General features: G+C 33.3%; 3 protein-coding genes across 4 annotated transcripts; all 3 read right to left on the bottom strand.

The window, feature by feature from the left end:
• Window positions 1-1133: 1133 nt before the first annotated feature.
• On the bottom strand, window positions 1134-4946 carry LOC114414622 (purple acid phosphatase 2-like). 2 transcript variants are annotated; one of them, XM_028378941.1, is made up of 8 exons: window positions 4474-4945; window positions 4174-4374; window positions 3965-4076; window positions 3447-3676; window positions 3097-3235; window positions 2421-2641; window positions 1672-1793; window positions 1134-1547 (listed from the first exon to the last, which is right to left on the bottom strand). In XM_028378941.1, exons 1-8 carry the CDS (start codon window positions 4669-4671, stop codon window positions 1346-1348), a joined length of 1425 nt encoding a protein of 474 aa, XP_028234742.1. In that variant the 5' UTR covers window positions 4672-4945; the 3' UTR covers window positions 1134-1345. The 2 variants fall into 2 exon arrangements, with proteins under 2 accessions (XP_028234742.1, XP_028234744.1); XM_028378943.1 differs by having other exon boundaries at window positions 1432-1570; window positions 4474-4946.
• A 1213-nt stretch (window positions 4947-6159) lies between these two features.
• On the bottom strand, window positions 6160-10067 carry LOC114414621 (purple acid phosphatase 2-like). The gene is made up of 8 exons (XM_028378940.1): window positions 9733-10067; window positions 9431-9631; window positions 9209-9320; window positions 8384-8613; window positions 8037-8175; window positions 7704-7924; window positions 7331-7452; window positions 6160-7225 (listed from the first exon to the last, which is right to left on the bottom strand). The coding sequence occupies exons 1-8, from the start codon at window positions 9928-9930 to the stop codon at window positions 7024-7026; spliced, it is 1425 nt and encodes a 474-aa protein (XP_028234741.1). The 5' UTR covers window positions 9931-10067; the 3' UTR covers window positions 6160-7023.
• A 6380-nt stretch (window positions 10068-16447) lies between these two features.
• On the bottom strand, window positions 16448-19732 carry LOC114414620 (protein WALLS ARE THIN 1-like). The gene is made up of 6 exons (XM_028378939.1): window positions 19396-19732; window positions 19214-19276; window positions 18912-19028; window positions 18390-18810; window positions 17776-17927; window positions 16448-16974 (listed from the first exon to the last, which is right to left on the bottom strand). Exons 1-6 carry the CDS (start codon window positions 19620-19622, stop codon window positions 16785-16787), a joined length of 1170 nt encoding a protein of 389 aa, XP_028234740.1. The 5' UTR covers window positions 19623-19732; the 3' UTR covers window positions 16448-16784.
• Window positions 19733-20779: the final 1047 nt, after the last annotated feature.

The following is a 20779-nucleotide window of genomic DNA, read 5'->3' as shown; positions in this document are numbered from 1 at the left end:
TAGCAGCTACAGTCCAACCCAGCAAGCCCGAAAGCTGTTCTATCACTCTGAAGCCCCCACTTGGGTCACAAGCTGGAGTAACCCAACTCGGCAAGCAGAAGTATTTCCCACAAGGCTTATAAAGATTTATCATTTTCGTATTCTAGAAAGTGTGGGACTTCGAAAGGCGAAAACAAGTTGCATTTTAGCATGCTTAGTTCATTCTTCCGACATCAGTTCACAACCAAGTTAACTCTTTCTTCCTCATTGTTTGACACTTTGGTTGGCAACGTACCTTCGTTATCGCCGACCTCACCTCTTGGTTCATATGCTATAGAAGGAATAGGGAATATCATGACCATCATATTGAGAATCCTGTCTATGCTCATACACTGTTTCTGAATTAAGTTTGGAAATTCGCAGAGCAAAAGCAACTTATAACAGATCCTTGGGGTGGAAAAATATGATGGTGAAAATAATTAAATAATCATATTTCCTCCTATGAGTTGGGTGAAAATCAATTCACACAGTGCCTCCAAAGGAAATATTGGGGAAGCTGAATGTCTGAGTGGGATAGTAGCTCACAAAGTGGTGTTTAGATAGCTAGTTAGACAATAAAGATGGTGAATGTTCGTTCAGCCTTCACAGGAGAGTTAAGGTGATTTTGAAATTAGAGTTAGCTTGGAACACTGGCAAAATTTTCAATATTATCAAAAATGTTATGTTTGCATCTAAACTTCCTTGTCTTCCACTTTTTTTGATATGTTAATTTTCATCATATATCGGAATTGTAAAAACAATTAGAAATCTAAAAAAAAAAAAGAATTGAAAGAGTTGTTTTGTTGTTATTTCAGGTTTACTGGAATCAATTATTGGAATAAAAAAAATGAACACAATTTTATCTGGAATTTATAGAATTGCACTACTTATAGTCTGATCATTTTATGTGAAGCAAGATATAATCTATTATTTTATCCCTATAACCTGAATTCGTCACTGATTTTCAAAGGGTCAACATGGGGAAGCATACGTTTTAATGGTTTTATGAGCTCATTTAGGGACAAGTTATTAAATAACTAATATAAAGACTAATTTCATGACAAAAACCATTAGATGACTAATGCGATGATATCCTAATATTTGAAGTACCGAGCAAATCATTAACCTGTATTTAGTATCCGGATTGAATATGTGCTTCACAATACTGTATTATGAAATAGTATCAAATATGAAATTAACGCGGGAAGCAGTTTCTATCATAGTATATACAATGGGCGCAACTAGTGAAACATTTGGAACCACAAAAAGAGATTCTACGTATTTTACACCTTGTCAATTGATTCCACACCAGTTCTAATAAATTATTCTACCGAAAAGCAGCAAGAGATGTTTGTTCTGGGTGGTTCCAGTATCTATTGTGCAACCAAACGGAATCAGCCACGACTGCGTATCCATCTTGATTACGATTCCAACTAAAATGGGCATGAGTTCTGTTCTTTATATCAAGAATACCATGCCCAAAACTAGCTTCACGGTATGCTGAATAACTTGGCTGGGGCTCTGTCATACTGCACCATTGAAGGCCAATATACTGAATAAAAAGGGTGAAAGCTTGAACAAAATTAATAACAATAACAATAGGAAAAATAATGAAGCCATATAGATCAATTTATGGCTAGCTAATATACGTACGCAGTAGCCAGTCCTTCTAAATTTCCTCCATCTCCAATCGTTATGTAAACTGGGGCAGATTGGTCATTGATGGGTCTGCACAGCCCATTTACAACATTGTATGCAATATTTGATACACGTTCCTGCAACAAAGACACACGTACGGGGTTATCAGGGTTTTGTTCATTTCCTCAAGAAGTTGAGAGTAGATATTTATTTCCTCAAAATTATAAAACATGGAAGCAATTTTGATCCATAATTGTCTCAATGTTTGCTTTCAATTCCTTTTTCTTGATCATTGCATGAAGAGACATTAAGAAATAAGAAAGCAAAGACATGATGCAAGCAAGTTCTATACTCACCAAACTATGGGAGGAAGTGAGAGGTTGCATAAACATCTAAATATAGTTTTCGACCCCTCCCCCCACCCATATATGATCTTTCATGAATGTAATTGTGCAAATTGTCATTTACTGATAAAGATAATTTAAGTACAAGAAAATTAAGCTGTAGAACTCTGCCATCTTTATTTGACCACTTTCAATAGATGAATTTCTAGAAAATATATGTTGACCCTAGTACCATTCAACTTCATCAAGAATCTTCAGTAGCTAATATCTCAAACCAAAATTAAGAGTGAAAATCATGGATACTATATAAAGAATAAAAGACACCACTATTAACGCACAAAGATCCTGTAGATGCAATGAATACTCGTCCTTGGTATATAACAATTGTAGTGTAAGGATAATAAGGAATTTAGAACTCACAGATCGTTCATAAGCATGAACATGACCAGCAAAGACGACATCAACTTTATATTCCACAAACCATTTCTCATACATTACTCGAACTGTCTCCCCTTCCATATAGTGAGTCACATAACTATTATATATCGGACTATGCATGAGGACTATCAGCCAGGGTGTCTCGGTTCTGTTCACCTTGGGCAGTTCTTTTTCAAGCCATTTGTACTGAGGAGTGTATTTACCTTGAAAAGAAATGAAAATCTGTTTCTTCAGAAATTAAAAATAAATAGTTAAATACTTAGTGTATGCATGCATGAGAGTTTTTATGATCTTCAGTTGTGCATAATTGCCACATTTTCGTACATAGCAAAAACCAAAATCGCTAATTCAGTCAAGCGAAACATTTGGAAGTAGAGAGTATATGAGGTAGGGAGTAGGGAGTAGGTCACAGGATAATTAGCTCATGGGATTTGTTTATTCAATCTAAGATATATTTCTAAATTCTAAATCTCAAATTATACAATTGAATTTCTGCTAGTAATTATTATTTGCAGTCATTTAAGAAATAAAAATCCCTAATTTCAATATTCCTTTAAAAAGTTGTATCTGTTTTAGTAGAAACAACTTCCCACTTCTCATTTCAATATGACACATTGGATTTTAAAAGCTACCAACACGTGTCGGGAAAAAAAAATACCTAAAGCTGAGTAAGAGGACATAACAATGATGTATGCTGAAGCTCTCTTGATGGAGTACCACAATGGAGATGTGCTATCTGATGCTTTGTATGGCACATGATAACGAGCAGTATAAGGCTTGAAAGGCCTGGTTTCACCCTGCAGTAAAACTCTGTTGTTCTAGATAAAACTAGAGAGGCCTTAGCATAACACCAAATAAAAAAATCAACCTCAAAACTAAAGGGAGTGCGAATAATATCACAAAAAATAACCCTTTCAAGAAAATGAAGCAATTCACATAGCAGGTAAAAGGAAAGTCCAACTTAAACATAACTTAGTAGAGTAATAAGGTATGTAATGTAACACATACAAGTTGTGGAGCAAAATCAATTTCATGATTTCCCGCAGTCCAAATCCAAGGCTGATAAGCAGCAATTCTCTCAGTGAATCTTCCCCATGTATCCCACCTTATGTTATCATGAAGTGGATAATCATCCGCATAAGAAAGATCCCCCACATATAATATTGTTTGCCCTTTGGCCGGACTTTGTTCATAATGGGTAAGCGTCCTGTTGGAATTGTAAGTTTGGCCTAGATCCCCTGCTCCATAATGCCACATGGTTGAGAAAACAAGTCCAATTTTACCAAAGAATTAAGGACTAATTACTTTTAATCTTAAATCTGATTTTGTTTCCAAATATTTGTGCAAGAAAAAGTTAAAATAATATTTAAAAACAGGCCACAGCTCAAGACCAATTACCAAAGGTTTCTCTGGCAAACATAGATTATTAGCTATACATACACAATCAAGTAAATAGATTTCACATCTACAACAAGTCAAGTTATTTACGCATAGACACATATAATAGAGGAGGAAGTGTTAATTACCAATGAGACCAAATGTATAGGGAACATCGGGGCCAACAGGGGGAGGAGTTTTGAACCAGAATTGTCGAGTGGTATTCCCTATTCCAACCTCATAGTAATATTTGGTATCAAACTGTATATAATTGCAATGAGAAGAGGTAGGTGTTACCCAATTGCTATAAAGTGAAAAAAAATAGTGAGAGCTAGGCAAGAACAAGTGCGGCACACACCTCCAAATTGTGAACAGTGCAGTGATGTATGTAGCCAGAGGTGTAATTGAAGTACTTGTAGGTAAGGAAAAAGCCATGAGCTTGCCATTTGAATTCACTGTTTTCAGCCCAGTAAATGACAGTGCTTGAACCGGGTTCATGTGGGCTAATCCAAGAGATGATAACACCTTTCCCTACGTGATCTCCTTGTGTTATATGCACCTTTCCAAATCCACATCCTCAACAAAAATCAGCATAACAAAGATAGGATACTTATATTTTCAATCTCCCATGAAAAAAGACACGCTTATTAGTTATTACCTGTTGGGGAGCGTTGTAACCAGGAGGCACACGGAACGTATCACTGTCTATTGGCATATCCAACGATAAATAATCATTTCTCAGAAAATCACTGGTCTTTCCACCCATACAGAAACATATCTCTCCAGTGTCAAGAATTAAAGCCCATGCAACAAGTAGAAAAGCACTAACAACCCATCTATGCCAATTCAATCCCATCTCTTCTCTGTTGATTCGAATCCCAGTGGCTACTACACTATACTAAGGGTGAAGGAATATTCATCTGGGTGGTTCGAATATGCTTGTGCTAGTCACCAATCATTAAAACACGCGGCACTGGAAGAATACACACAACAGAGGACCCAACGTGCAACCAACATCGGCCAGAGATGATGACATCAATCCTTAAAGTCGTTTAAATCTCCTTTCATTTCTCCATGAAATAATGAAAATAAGCCTAAAGAAGCAACTAAAGTTACTGTTTTTATCTTTCTCTTGTTATGCAATGATCTTTTATATGCTCGGTATGCCATGTCTCATTATTTTATCCTCAGAATAATACTTTTAATTACACAAAATACTATTGTTGTCAGAATGAATAAATAAATAAAATCCAGAAACAATACTATTGTTGTAATAAAATATCTTATTGTATTCACTTAAACTCGTATACTCTACTACTTTATAAATAATAAACAAAAAATATTATATAAATAATACAACTCTTTAAAAAAATGAGAGCTTGTGGAGTAAGAATTTTTTAATCTTCAGTATGTATCATTTCACTTACTATATTAATAACCATTTTTTTTATCATAGAAATAGTTTTTAACTTTTTCAATAATTAATTTTTATTAAAAAAAATTGTTGATCATTTTAATAGAATCTCTTCTATTTTGTTCATAAAATTCAAATTTGATATCCTACTTAAATATTTTAACTCAATTTCACTCCATCCAACATAATGTTAGTAGAATATTAGTAACATAATTAATAGCAATAAACTTTATTTATTGTTTGTTAATAGACATGGTTAAAAAAACACCTGTACTGGAGTTAGTGTGCTAGGAGTTTTGGTATTTAAAAAGCAATGCAAGGTCTTATAATCATAATCTTAAGATCTATTTTTTTTTAATTATATTATTGAATATACATAATTTATTTTGGATGACTAAGATTTCATGGTGTACAGAATCCCGCTATATGTTGGTCTTGCTTACATAATTTATTTGGTATTCCTTTAGTCTAAACTCTTGGCGTTAAGAAGTAAACTTCGAGTTGACTAGTTTGTTTTTATTATTTGAAATAAAATTCAACTTTAATTTTTTGTAAATATGTTTATGAAAATGATTATTTAAGTTAAATAGTTTCAAAGTAAGAAAAAAAATTGACCTCCTTTTAATAGATTTTGGGCTCTGTCTTTGATCAAGACTCCATGACTGAAGTAGACAACCAAAATATTCAAGTAGTTTAATAACAAGTAAACATTTTCTTGTTCACAGTTTGATTGGGAAGAAACCTTCATACCTAACAATTCATATGTTGTACAAGAAATTAATGGAGAATATGACGAGGATGGCATTCAGATTGAATTTTTATATAAATTAAATTTCTAATACTAGAGACTCAACATTGACCGGTAACCATTTTCTCACTACTGGTATATTGCAACTCTACAACGGCCCGTTTTCATATAAAAAAAAAAAATTAAAAAGTGATGGTTCAAGGAAATGGGCTCACCAGGCCATTGTGGACTGCTGTTGCAGCAGCCTGTTATCCCTCCACTGTTGGAAGCCTGAGGTATTCGCTGCTCTGTTAAACCAGCCTCACGCTGTGCCCTCAAGTCTAGGAACCCAGAAACTTGGGCCTTCGCTCAAGTCCCGTAGCTCAACTCACAACTTGGAACGGACAGGCCAGCAGAATGCAGCCAGAGCCCAACCCAGCAAGCCCGAAGACTGTTCCATCACTCTGATGCCCCCACTTGGATGACAAGCTGGCGCAACCCAGCTCGGCAAACTGTGGTCTTATTTCAAGGTTTATAAACATTTAACTATTCAATATTCTAGTCTATGTGGGACTTATAAAGGCGAAAACAACTGCGTTAGCATTCTCCCTACATCAGTTCACAACCAAGTTAACGCTTTCTTCCTCCTAGTTTGGCACTTTGATTCGCAACTTACTTTATGACCTGCTTCTACTAATAACATAGAACATCACCAGGATCATATTGAAAATCCTGCTTATGCAGTTATGCTCATAGCCTCATACAAAGATTGTGCTTGGAAATTCGCAGAACAAAAACAACTAATGACAGAATCCTTGCGGTGAGAAAATATGATGGTGAAAATGATTATTTGATCATTCCCTTGGGTGGTTGGATGAAAATCAATACAGACACATAGTTAGCATGGAACACTGCTTTATGAAAATTATTGAATTATTCGACTACAATTCAGTGTATATCCATCTAGTTGTGTTGGCCTCTTGTTTGGTTTGTCTTCTGGGCAACAAACCAAAAATAAATTAATAGCTCAATTTCTTTAGCAAAAAACCACTTTTTATAAGTTACTACTACCGAAATAATGCAAGAGATGTTTGTTCTGGGTGGGTCCAATATCTATTGTACAACCAAATGGAATCAGCCACCACTGCATACCCATCTTGATTCCGATTCCAACTAAAATAGGCATGAGTTCTGTTCTTTATATCAAGAATGCCATGCCCAAAACTGGCTTCACGGTATGCTGAATAGCTTGGCTGGGGCTCTGTCATACTGCACCATTGAAGGACAATTATTATACTGAGATGTTAACTATTGCACTTTATTTTAAAAAGGCTAAAAACTTAAAACAAAATTATTTCTAGCTAATATACGTACGCAGTAGCCAGTCCTTCTATATTTCCTCCATCTCCAATCGTTATGTAAACTGGAGCAGATTGGTCATTGATGGGGTTGTGCAACCCATTTACAATACTATATGCAATATTTGATACCCGTTTCTGCAACAAATATTATATGCAATAGATGAGTTGCTATAAAATATCTGTAGATCATAGATACCATTCAACTTCATCCAAAATATTCATATAGTAGCTAATATCTCAGACCTAAATTAAGAGAAAAAAATCATGAAACAATATAAAGAATAAAAGACACCACTATTAATGCACAGAGATTCTGTAGATGCAGTGAACAGACATCCTTGGGATATAACAATTGCAATGTAAGGACACAGAAATTGAGAACTCACAGATCGTTCATAAGCGTGAACGTGACCAGCAAATACAACATCGACTTTATATTCCACAAACCATTTCTCGTACAATACTCTAACGGTCTCCCCTTCCATATAGTGATTCACATAACTATTATACATTGGACTATGCATTAGGACTATCAGCCATGGCGTCTCTGTCCTGTTCACCTTGGGCAGTTCCTTTACAAGCCATTTGTATTGAGGCGTGTATTTACCTTGAAAAGAAAATGAAAACTTGTATCTTCACAAATCAACATAAATACTTATGCATACATGAAAGTTTCTTTGATATTCAGTTATGCAAGTTTTGAAAGCAAAAAATATTACCAAAAGCTGAGTAAGAAGATAAAACAATGATGTATGTTGAAGCTCTCTTTATAGAGTACCACAACGGAGATGTGCTATTTGATGCTGTGTACGGTAAATGATAACGACAAGTGTAAGGCTTGAATGGTCTGGTTTCACCCTGCAGTAAAACACTGTAGCTTTAAATCAAACCAGAATGGCCTTTGCATAAAGACCAAACAAAAAATCTACCACAAAATAAATGAGAGAGTGAGTGTATGTATCATAAAAAATAACCCTTCTTGGAAAATGAAGCAATTCAAATAACAGGTCAAGGAAGGTTTAATTTAAACACAACTTAGTCAAGTAATGAAGTATGTAACACATACAAGTTCTGGAGCAAAATCAATTTCATGATTTCCTGCAGTCCAAATCCAAGGCTGATAAGCTGCAATTCTCTCAGTAAATCTTCCCCAGGTATCCCACTTGGTGTTGTCATGATATGGAAAATCATCTGCATAAGAGAGATCCCCCACATACAATATTGTTTGCCCTTTCACAGGATTTTTTTCATAATGGGTAAGCGTTGTGTTGGAATTGTAAGTTTGGCCCAGATCCCCTGCTCCATAATGGTATGGTTGAGAAAGCAAGTCCTATTTGTCTAAAGAATTAAGGGCCTACTTTTACTTTGAAATCTGATATTCTATTTTTCTTGTTACACTACCTTGTTATTTTATTTTCATTTGTTGATCTTGATAGTTGTCTCCATTTTAAGTTTTAGTCCTTGTACAAGAAAATTTAAGTTTAAGTCCTTATATATATGCATAAAACTTAAGTTTTGGTCATCATTGCTAATACAATAATAAAAAAAAAAAACTTCTGGAAGCATAAAACCCCAACAGAAACTTTATCCTGTGATAAACTGCCACAAAAAAACTATTTAGGGACTAAAACTTATGAAAACACTATAGGGATAAGGTGAATAGTTTAACATTTTCATTTTACATTTTACTTCCAAAGATTTGTGCAAGAGAAAAGTGAAAACAATATTTAGAATTTCCTATACAAATCTTTAAAAACAGGCCCAATTAAAGACCATGCACCAAAGGTTTCTCCAGGCAATTAGCCATGCATACATAAACAAACTAACAAAATTCAAAGGCACAACAAATTAAGTTAATTAAGCATATAATAGAAGAGGAAGTGTTAATCACCAATTAGACCAAATGTATAGGGAACATTGGGGCCAACAGGAGGAGGAGTTTTGAACCAGAATTGTCGAGTGGTATTCCCTATTCCAACCTCATAGTAATATTTGGTGTCAAACTGTATATATTTGCAATGAGAAGGGGTAGGTGTTAATTGCTATTAAGTGAAAAAAAGAAAAAAGAAAAAAGAAAAAGTCAGAGCGAGACAAGGACAAGTGCGACACGAACCTCCAAATTGTGAATAGTGCAGTGATGAATGTAACCAGAGGTGTAATTGAAGTATTTGTAAGCAAGGTAAAAACCATGAGCTTTCAATTCGAATTCACTGTTCTCGGCCCAGTATTTGACAGTGCTTGAACCGGGTTCATGTGGGGTAATCCAAGAGATGATCACACCCTTCCCCACGTGATCGCCCTGTGTTATATGCACCTTTCCAAATCCACATCCTCAACACAAATCAGCATAACAAAGATAGGCACTCAAGTCAATGAGTTACAATCTCCCATGAAAAAAAAAAAAGACACGCTTACCTGTTGGGGAGCGTTGTAACCAGGAGGCACACGGAATACGTCACTGTCTATTGGCATATCTACCGACAAAGAATCATCTCTGACAAAAGTAGTGGTCTTTTCATCCATGAAGAAAAATAACTCCCCAGTGATAATAAATAAAACCCAGGCAAGAAGTAGAAAAACAATAATAACCCCTCTACGCCAATTCAATCCCATCTCTTCTCTGTTCTTGATTCGAATCCCAGTTACTACTACATAGACATTATCACATGCAGAAGATTAATTTGTTAGCATAACACACTCAAGAGTGAAGAATACAGAACAGATGATAGGAGATGCTAATACCGACCGTCGGTCAACTATGATATCAATTCTTGAAGTCGTTTAAAATGTTATAATTATAAATAAATACATTTGATGTCATAAATATATAAAACAGTTTCGGTATATATTTACTAAAAAGAAAAAAAAAAGAGTTAGAAACGGATAATTTAGAATTATTCATAATTATTGTTTGTATCTTTCTCTTACTATGCGACAGTTACAATAAGTACTTGCATATCTCTCTTTTTTTTTTCTTTCAGAATAATATGAATTACATACTTGACACAAATTACTAATGTAATAATAAAAATATCTTATTGCATTCACTTAAACTCATATAAAGTTTCAATTCTATTTTATGCATACTTAATAAAAATATCATTTAAATAATTTACATACAATATTAATAATATAATTAAAATGATACATAGCAATAACTCATACAAGTGAGGTGAAGTACAAATGAAGAGTATAAACTCACCTCACTTCATTGCTTTGATAATAGACACAGTGAACAAATCTGTGGTCACAGAGGTATTCGTCTTACTTAGTCTCCACTATAGTAAAGAAAATTCGATTTGGCAGGTATTCAGGTTGAGATTTTTTCCAATATACAAATAGCAAGACTGAATGACTAGACTAGTTTGACGTACATCAAACTCAAATCCGACATAGTACAAATAATAATTAGATTATGAAAGTGACCTCACATGTTAAAAAAATTCCGTTAACCCATTTCTTAAAAATAATTTAAGTGTCGTAGTAATTTTATATTAGAATATTTAAGTGAAGAATAATCCTCACCTTCAAGCTAATTTTTAATTTTTAGGATTGAGTTAGATCTCTTACATTATACATTCTAAAAACTATTTAACCTATTAAAATGAGTAAAACTATTTGATTCAATGAGGGGAGAGAGTAGAGACACGTTTTCACACAAAATATCATTGCTACTCTATCACCACTATTGAAAGTACTGTATTCCTCACCTTTAAACGATTTGATTGTGTTCTCCTGTTGATGTTGTCTTCCTTCGGTTCCGCCTACTGTCCAATTAATAAATGGGAAGATGAGCGAGTGCTTTAGGGAAAAAACTGGACAAGTAGAAATGGTATGAAGTTGGGTATAGAAAAGTAGAAGACATTGTAGAGAATATGAAAACTGAAAAGTATGCAACCGCAAAGGAATACAGAAGAAAAATAAAGTGTTTCGTTTCATGTTAGATTTTTCAGAATCACATTGAAACACAAATTAATGCATGTAATTTTAGGTAAATTAATTTTTTTTTTAACGGGAATTATTTAGATAAAAAAGTTTATACTAAATGTTAAAACACTTAAATAGAAATAGAATCACTTTATTTCCTAGATAAATCAGAGGTTAAGACAAAAAAATAATTAAATCAATTTTAGAAAATTAATTTAATTTAAAAATAATTTTGTCAAGTGCGTCCAAACACACACGAAGCCATCCACAAAAGATGATGAAAATTATAGAAAATGAAGAACTTCTTAACCTTTGTAACCGAGGGAACAGAGAATTGTGGTTGTTTATTCATAAAAGAAGAAGAAAAATAGGGAACATGAGTTTTTGACGGGGAAGATTTGTTTAAGGAAACAGCTTTTTCTTATGAAGGGGAGAGGGATGCGTGTACTTTGATAGGAATTAATTGGATTGTTTATTTAATGTTTAATTAAAAAGATAAATCATGATATATTTGAAGAGATCTATCAAAGGTGATTTTGTGATCCTGTGAGATTTTGGTAAATCTTGAAATTATATTTTTCTTTTTTCTTTTTTGACTGGAGACTAACTGCATAATTAATATAAGGTGAGAAAGACTATCAACCCCCTCCTCCCGGCCACTGTGTTGATTCTAGGAAAAAATAATTTTTCTTCCACAGTACCGATGCCTTCTTCATGAGTCATCAGTGTATAGAATTACATTCAGGAAACTTGAGCCGCCCTATCTATATATTGTACGTTATTATTTATAATGCATAACAGTTTCTTCATCTTGCATATAAATCTGATCAATGATTTGTGTGGAATCAAACATTCTCTGGGATTGATAGATGAATATTTTCTAGACAAAATTTAAATGCCAACAAAGTGAATCAATGATTAGAGTAAAATATTTGAATTAACCGTGCCTGTTAGAGTATAGAGTTTAAACACGTGAAATTATTTCGTTTACCGGGGTTAACAAATCTAGTTAAGAATTACATATATGATTGTGTTTGGCTTCTTAGACTAATTATTTTTAATATGTAAAGTAATCCTCAATTTTAATATTATTATAAATTTATATTCACCATAGTGGCTTATCAATTATGCTATCCTTACGGGTGTAATTTTAACTACTAAATATTTTTTTTATAAGAAGTAGATATCAAAATTCTTTACCTTTTTTTTTTTTGAAAAATTAAATAATTGTCATTCTCTCGTTTATAGGATTTTTCAATTATAGAAAATTTTATTATTTTTTCTTATTTTTATTGTTTGAAATAAAAATAAGTTTTAGTTTTATGTGTAAAATTAGTGAATTTTTTTATAGAAGTCAATAACTGTTAAATAATTATATTAGAAGTTAGATATTTAAATAATTACGAAAAATAACCTAAGTAAATCAATTGAAGCAAAATTATTTTAGCTGGATAAGTGATTTTAAGTTTGAATTTATAATAATCTTGACCGATTCAAATTGTCTCTTATAAGATATCCTATATCTTTATTAAAAAAAATTGTAAAGTTAAAAAATAAAAAATAATCCCCATTATTGGATTTTTGGATTCATCCCTCCCTGCCTATCAAAGTGTGAATTGAATCTTCTTAAATTTCTTACCATGGAGATTCAAAAAGATTTTAGATGATTTAGTGTACTTTTGTGTGTGCAGGTGAAAAGTGAAAAAGAAGGTTCAAAATTTCAAATTCACTTGCTCTTCAATAGGCTATAAGCAAGATTTTATTTTAAATGAAAGTTATTATTATATATATGTCAAGAATATGGTGAAGTAGTGGCAAAAATAGACAAATGGATTAGGTTGACTAGTTTAAGATCGATTTGTTAGCATTTTTAATAAAAATAACCAAATTGTCTTTAGAGCCATGATGTTTAAATTGACATCTCATCAATATAGTATTTATAAATCTGTTCAACCACCAAGCAAGTTCTACGTGTTAGTAGCTGCACTATCACTTTTCATTTTAAAATAAAACACAACTTGTGTTTTGCTTTTCTGGCACGAGCTTTGCTCGGGATACTATTTTAGTATTTTAAATATCCTATCTAACACTTTTGATTTTTTTCTATTTCTCTTCTTATTCCTTACATTACTTATTATATTTATATATATTATTTTCTTTTACTAGGTGCGTTGAATAATATTTTAGGTATTAAAATATATTTGTTTTTATCCCTATATGTAAAATAAAGAGTAATTAATGATATTTCAACACTCTTTTATTTTAAACATTTCAATAACCTCTCATTTTTCTCCATTCCCCTATTCCTATTATATGATATTATTTATCATATTATCTTTTTTTTTCTTTTTTTTTCTCACTCTCTCGTGATGTATAACATTTGGGATTTCCAAGTATATTTTCTTACTCTGCATCTAGTCTGCATAACTTGTGGTTAAATGACCGGTTCGTGGTCTAAAAATAAAAACTAACAATTTTAAGAAAAAGTGTAAAATTAACTAAAAAGAAAAATGAACTAAAAAAAATTAAATTACAATAAACATTAGGTAATGTGATGGCACGTAAGACCAAATATTAAAATTCTCAGTAAAATAAATAAATTATTAATACTTGGACTACGAGTATGCAAACGAGGCCGAAAATTAAAACTCATGTTTTAAATGACCTCATTTTATAGGATTTGCAGCCCAAGCTAGCAGATCGTAAGCTAAACAGATCATCCATGCATGGACCATGATCCATAACACATATACCTACTCTAGTATATTATAAATAAGGAAATGATTAATTTGTTTTTTTTATATATAAATATCAATGGTTTTGCTTGTTAGTACATATTAAAATTAAATTTCACATTGATAAATAGATTATTAAAAAGGAAGAGAATATGGACTGAGTCATGTATTATATATATCAAGTCCAAAATTTGTTATTAGACGGAAGCTTGTTTGACTATGAAGAAATAAAGCAATTCGTTCCGTCATCATTTGATAGCCTGATGTGTGTGGCGCTTCCATTTGTTAGCCACAAAATTCAGGATTAAAGCTTCGGCTGCCCGCGTTTGCCAATTTGTTAATTAATATGTTACAGGCCTCGCAAAGCAATAAACAAAACAGACTCTGATCGAAATGCCTTATAGTCTGCCAACATATATATATATATATATAATGCAAATCGGTGTAACATTATTTCTTCTCACGAACAATTCGAGTTCTAAACTTATAAGCCACCCTTCAATTGATGGAGACTCCTCCCAGCAATCTAGATCACAAGGCAACTAACATTTGTTTGATTACTTGAATTGATACTAATTATTATGTACAGAGTTAATGATATGATCGAGTATGCATTTTTTATTTTTGAAATTAACAGGATCAAGAGACCGTTGCGTGGATCTGCATGGTAGGATTGCTGACAAGCGAACAACGGGAGCCTTTATCATAGGTTATGTTATGAAATTGATATCGTTGGCGCTCACACCCCGCAGTACAACCAAAAGTTGTGCAGGTTTTTTTGACAAGTAGAGCAACCGATGGCGCATATGCACGGTGACACAAGTACAAGAGTTCAAATCCTTCATTCCAGTCCTTCCGGTGTCTCCGTGTCCTACGCTCAGCTCTCAACCTTCTTCCTAAGCCAAGCCAACATCATGGACCCACTTCAAAATCCCCGCAGGTTCCGTCCCCGTGTTCAGCGCCATCACCCTCATCCTCGTACCCGTCTACGAGAAATTCATTGTCCCCTTCCTCCGCAACATCACCGGCCATCACCGCGGCATCACGTCGTTGCAACGAATGGGCGTAGGGCTATTCGTCTCGATCTTCGCCATGGCCTCGGCGGCGTTGGTGGAAAAGAAAAGACGCGACCACAATAACTCATTTAATAAAGTGATTTTATTTGAAGCGCAGTATAATAATAATTATCATCCTTACTTGAGTGATAAATGTGAGTAAAGAAATCTCACATTTAGTACAGACGGTCTAATTCGACAATATATAAGTATGGAGGTTCCATATATATATAATGCTCAAAGAATTTGGATTAAGTATCATTTCAAATTCATTTATTATGTATTTGTTCGTCACTCAATAATATAGATCTCTTCGGTGATGAAAATCTTCTGATACTTTAATCTCACTGTAATTTCTAACAATCCTTTTTTAAATAACTTAATTAAGATATTATTAATTCAAATAATAATTTTAGCGTTAAATAAACAACTATTTTCAACTTTTTCCTTTGGGGGATAGATAAATACAATTTTATTTTCTCAGCTGCTAGTACTAAGTGAACAAAGTATCTAATTAATTAATTTATTGTGTTTGGTCAAAAGAAATATATTATTGGTATGAAAATATATTTGATCAAATCGACAAAGACATAAAGTAAAGAGGTGCGTTTGCTTCATCAGAAAAGGAAAAGCATCGACGGAAAAATGATAGAGTCAATAAAGTAGACTTTCAAGAAAGGGATTTAACTCGATATATATGATCATGGATATCCTAATGATTCGTACCCTATATATTGATGCCTGGGGATCTTCTAGTTAAATATATATATGTCATACCTGTACTTAAATTATGCCTATAACTTTGTCAATTTGCCCATGTCTTCACAAGAATTAACGATGATATGCTGTTGGCTTGTAGCCTCAAGGAATTATCTTCTAAACCCATTATGCATAATTCCTTGCCTTTAGCTGCTTGTCACGTTTTTATGTCTTATTATATGCATGCTATCGACATAATAGAGACGATGTAGAGTAGGGCTACTGTGCCAACATGCATCAAGCTGACACGATCGATATAATCTTAACTTAATCATCTATTTATGAACTTAATAATAACACGTCAATGATAAATTTGAATTATATAACATGCTACAAATTAAATCAATCACGCATGCACGGTCGGCCATTGCTAGTGGTTTTAGTTATTTGTGCTTGGGATTATGCCAGCATGCACCTCACTAACAAATCGTTGTTTATAAACTTGTGCAATGATGAGAAGTTGAATATACTGATTAAACCCGACCGAAATGATGATTCCCGTTTGAGGGTGACTATTGTGGCTTATCAAAATCTTCATGCTTAGCCAGTTTTGAAACAAGGTGATCGAGAGGAGAAAATTATATATGTAGGTCACTCTTACCTTTCCGTCTATGTCATGATGATCTCTAGCATTACCTTCGAGACAAGTGACCATAGAGCTTAAATTAAAAATCTCGTTTAGTAAATCAAACCATTAATTAACATATAAAAGCATATGGGATTTCAGTCTTTAAAGCCCGCTTTTACGTGACATCCATCATTGTAATGATTCCCATAGAAAACCCTCATTCTAAAAGTCCTAGAAAGAAAGCATGTGAATTAACCAAAAAAAAAAAAGAAAAAAAGATGAAAGCCCCTTCGTACACACACAAGCTTCCTGACACAAAGTAGTAATAATGTATAACTGGGTATTATTTTCTTCTTTTTCCTCCTTTTTCCCTTTTTCTCTCCCAGAAAATGGTGCCCCAGCTTGAAGTCATGGTTTTGTTGATCAGACATTCTCCGTAGATGAAGGGAGAAGTGGCTGAGTGAGTGATGTTTTGGCATGGCTTGAGGACCTGATGCCACTGTGCTCTGGGGTGGACGTAATAGCAGCATGTTCCTTTGCAAACTTTCTCTCTTCGCTTTTACCCCACAAGACAAAGTACAGTCCCACAACGATCAACACTGCTCCTATGATCCTATAATAACATCACAAATTTGACCCACATAGCCATTATCAATCAAATTCTGGAAGGGACTTTTCTTTTTTTGTAATAAAGTATAGTGTGCCTAAAGAGAAAAACATCAAAGGAGACACGGCACCTTCCATTCAACATCCTATGAAAGAAATTTATAACTTTTTTAACCCTCTAGCTAGAACGCGGAATCATTAAAATTAAAAGTTGTTCCTTTGGATTTCTTAGCCTTTTCTAAGTTGAGTCAGTTCATTCTCAACCGTGCCATAGATCTAGCTTACTTGTTGTTTAGTGGGTTTCATTTAATTATCGTTTTCCAAGTGCCAGTGTGATATTCTAAATATTTATTTTTATCTGTAAATTATTTGTGTAAGTACGTATTTTGGAAATACACTTTTAAATAAATAATTTTTTTATCACATTTTAACGTTCATAAAATATTTTTTATTAAATTTCTATGAAAATATTTAAATGATGAAAGCTTTTGAGCAAAGAAAAAATATTAATTACTTTATTTTTTTTTTCATTCTTTTCACACCTTTTCTTTTGTGTTATGATTCTCTTTACTTTTCTTTTTTTATTATATCTCTACTAACGTTTATTATTATTTTTCTCTGTTTTATATCTCTCTTATTCTTAATTAATCTAATATACGCTCCCTCTTTAACATGTGAAATGAACAATTTTCTTGAACTATTTTATATAAATGATTTAAAAGTTAAAAGAAAAAAAAAGCAAATGATAAGAACACGAAGGAGAATATTAAAAAAAGAAAATGAAAAGGATAAGGAAGGTAGGACGAACCCTCCCAAGTAGAACTCTTCGCCTAAAGCAATGGAAGCCATAATAGCGACAACAAGAGTTTGAACAGGCTGATACACGGCAACGAACACAGGGCCACCTCTGTCAATGCACCATATCTGTACAGCGAAGGCTATTCCAGATGCCACCACTCCCTGCAATGTATATTCAAATTATTATTATTATTATAACATTAAAATACTAGCTAATACACACGCGCGCACCCACCTTTATATCTCCAGAATTATATTATTGCATGAGTACTTTCGGATAATACATATCATTAATCATTTCGCAACTCAAACGCATACAGACAACGATAGAGAGAAATTCTTTTTATTATAAAGCGATCGACCAACTTTAATTTGTTCCGTTTCTATGAAATTAGGCTGGGCCTATATATATGGAGAGACTTTTGCATATTGATAATTCATTAATTACGCGCTTTTGATTTTTAAGCTAAAGTTAATATAGAAATATTAATAATTTTATATACTCTTAAATTGAAGAAAATTTTCAGCTAGTCACAATTTTTGTTTTTTCAATTTATCTTCTTTAAAAGTAAAAAAGAGAGGGTAGGTTGAAATGAAAGTAGTATATAGATAGTAGTAACTGACCGCATATAAAATAGTGAAAACTTCTCCACCAGATTGGAAAATCCAAGCCTGGGCATCCCTTTCAACGATGAGAGCGATGACAAGGAATTGGATGAGTCCAAAGAAACATGTATAGGAAGTGACGGAGAGACGAGCTGGGTACTTCTTGAGTACAGGTGCTTGGAGCACAAGCCAAGCAGACCAGGACAAGCAATGCCCTATGAGGTAGAGGCACCCAAGGGTCCAGTTTTTCCCCTTTGCATCTCCCAGTGAGAGTGTTCCAAAGTCAACTACTGCTGGTCTCTCACTGTGTAGAGGTGGAGTTGGGCTATATATTGTTGGACCCTTGTATAGTGTAATCACCGTTGCCCCAGCCACACAGAATATCGTTCCCGCCACCTTCGATATCCCATCCTTTCGGTTCAGCCGCACTTGCTCGATCCTGAAATTCAATTTTTATTACATCATCACGTGACTTAGACATGCATGTACATAAGTTCTGTGCATGCACAACAGTTAATTAATAATTATGGGCTAGCTTGCCTGAGTATGACTGCCATGAGAAATGTAATGGCTGGGACAGAGTTCTGGATGGCTGATGCAAAGGTAGGGGATGTGTTGTCCAAGCCAAGCAAGTAGAAACCTTGGTTCGCTGTAATCCTGTGTAATGCAAAATATTAGTCAATAGTCGCAGCTTAATTTTGATATACGGTGGTGCTCAATATTCCTTCTACTTTTTTTTTTCTTCTTTTTCTTGAAAACAAAAACACTGATATTTTTTGCTCTTTTTCTTTCCAATCACCTAAACCTAATTAATTGGACGTGATGTAAAAAAATTAACATACCCGACAAGAGCCAGAAGAAAGAACTGTAAGAGGAAGTTTAATGTAATGGCAGGTCTCTCCTTCCTGGAGAAAAGAAAAAATATTAAACAATGCAAAACAAAGTGCTGATTGAAGAAGATTAGATTGTAACTGATTAGTTAATTGGGATTAATTAAATGATTAGTTATGTTTGCACTAATTACTTTTCCAAGAAGTAGGCAAAAGGAACGAGCAAGAGAAAAGCGATAATGTTGCGGTAGACTGGGAAAACAAGTTTGCTAATGCCCATGTTAAGGGCAGCTCTTGAGACAACATGGAAGCCGGCATAGCCAAACTGCAGGGCCAACATGGCCGCATGCAGCTGAAACCTTTCGGGGATGGAGCACCACATTCTGGAAGAAGAGGCTGAGGCTGAGGCTGAGTCAGCCATTGAAGAAAGATAGTTAAAAAGGAACTACTATTAAGTAACCAAAGAATTGAGTCCTAGCTAGGTGCTAGTAAAAGAAAGGAGGGAGGAAAGTGGTGAGGAGGAGATGCAAGAGTTTAGGATATAAATATAGTGAAGGAATGCAGTAGGGTATGACCCACAGTCACCCTAAAAAGGCGTTATGTCAACTGTTGGTACCCTTCAAATGTTTCTGCTTGTCTCCCACATTCTTTGCTCTATTCCACCCTCCTTCGCTGACAAGACAACCACCAATTAAACTTCAATTTCAATAAAAGAAAAATAAACAGGTCCGGTATGTGTTTGAGCTACTCAGAAATTATGAGAGTGAGAGAAATTTACGTACTATCTACTATCTATTATGAGAGGTGTGTAAATTATAAAAACAACCTGTCTTGATTTTTTACATGTGTTTAAAATTTGGGTGTTTTTTTTTATCATTTTCCTCCCATTTCTTTTTCTTTTCCCCTAACTCTTTCTCTTCTTTTTCAATTTTGTTTCTTTTACATTCTTTTCCTTCTTAGCTTTTTACTTCTTTGATTTTTTAAGTTTGTTTGTTTTTTCTTTTCTGTTCTCTTTTTATTTTTACCTTCTTTCTTTTGTTTTTTTCATTCTTTTTATTTTTTTAAGATTTTTTTCTTCTTTCTATTTACATTTATATGACTATAAGTGTTATAGTACTTTGTTTCTTAATAAAAAAATCTCATTATTTGTAAATATTTATGGTTTTTTCTTTAATTTTTGTTTTTACAATTCTTTGCCTTGTATTTACATTTATACAACTGTAAGTATTATATTGCTTTGTTTCTTAACAAGGAAAATAAAAAATCTCTCTCATTATTTGTAAATATAATATGTTGAGTTTTCTCATAAGTTTTATTATTTATTTTTAAACATAAGCCGTTTTAATATATATATATATATATATATAGTTATTTTGTTAATGAAAAAAATTAACACCAACAATGTTACTAGATGCCAAGTAAAACTCTAAAGAGAGAAATAAAGAAAAATAAAGATATCATATAATTTATTATGTAACAAAAAAGAGAGATAGAAAGAAATGAGAAATATTGATGTGTTTTTTAACATAAATGAATATTCAAGTATTATTACTCTTTGTTAATATTTTAAAATATAAC

Source organism: Glycine soja, chromosome 6 (assembly GCF_004193775.1).
Source record: "Glycine soja cultivar W05 chromosome 6, ASM419377v2, whole genome shotgun sequence".
Lineage (NCBI taxonomy): Eukaryota > Viridiplantae > Streptophyta > Magnoliopsida > Fabales > Fabaceae > Glycine > Glycine soja.
Note: the sequence above shows the minus strand (reverse complement) of the source record. Positions and strands in the feature narration are given on the sequence as shown.

Bases quoted from the DNA above. Each gene is read 5' to 3' on its own strand.
- LOC114414620 (XM_028378939.1), bottom strand. From the start codon at position 19,622: ATGGCTGACTCAGCCTCAGCCTCAGCCTCTTCTTCCAGAATGTGGTGC. The intron at 19,277-19,395 runs GTAATTAGTGCA...TCTTTTCTCCAG, and splicing joins TTTGCCTACTTCTTGGAAAA to GAAGGAGAGACCTGCCATTA. The intron at 19,029-19,213 runs GTATGTTAATTT...TGCATTACACAG, and splicing joins TTTCTTCTGGCTCTTGTCGG to GATTACAGCGAACCAAGGTT.
- LOC114414622 (XM_028378941.1), bottom strand. From the start codon at position 4,671: ATGGGATTGAATTGGCATAGATGGGTTGTTAGTGCTTTTCTACTTGTT. The intron at 3,677-3,964 runs GTAATTAACACT...ATTATGGAGCAG, and splicing joins CTATACATTTGGTCTCATTG to GGGATCTAGGCCAAACTTAC. The intron at 2,642-3,096 runs GTATTTTTTTTT...TTTCTTTTCAAG, and splicing joins GTCCTCTTACTCAGCTTTAG to GTAAATACACTCCTCAGTAC.
- LOC114414621 (XM_028378940.1), bottom strand. From the start codon at position 9,930: ATGGGATTGAATTGGCGTAGAGGGGTTATTATTGTTTTTCTACTTCTT. The intron at 8,176-8,383 runs GTATGTGTTACA...GTTTTACTGCAG, and splicing joins TTGATTTTGCTCCAGAACTT to GGTGAAACCAGACCATTCAA. The intron at 7,925-8,036 runs GTAATATTTTTT...TTTCTTTTCAAG, and splicing joins ATCTTCTTACTCAGCTTTTG to GTAAATACACGCCTCAATAC.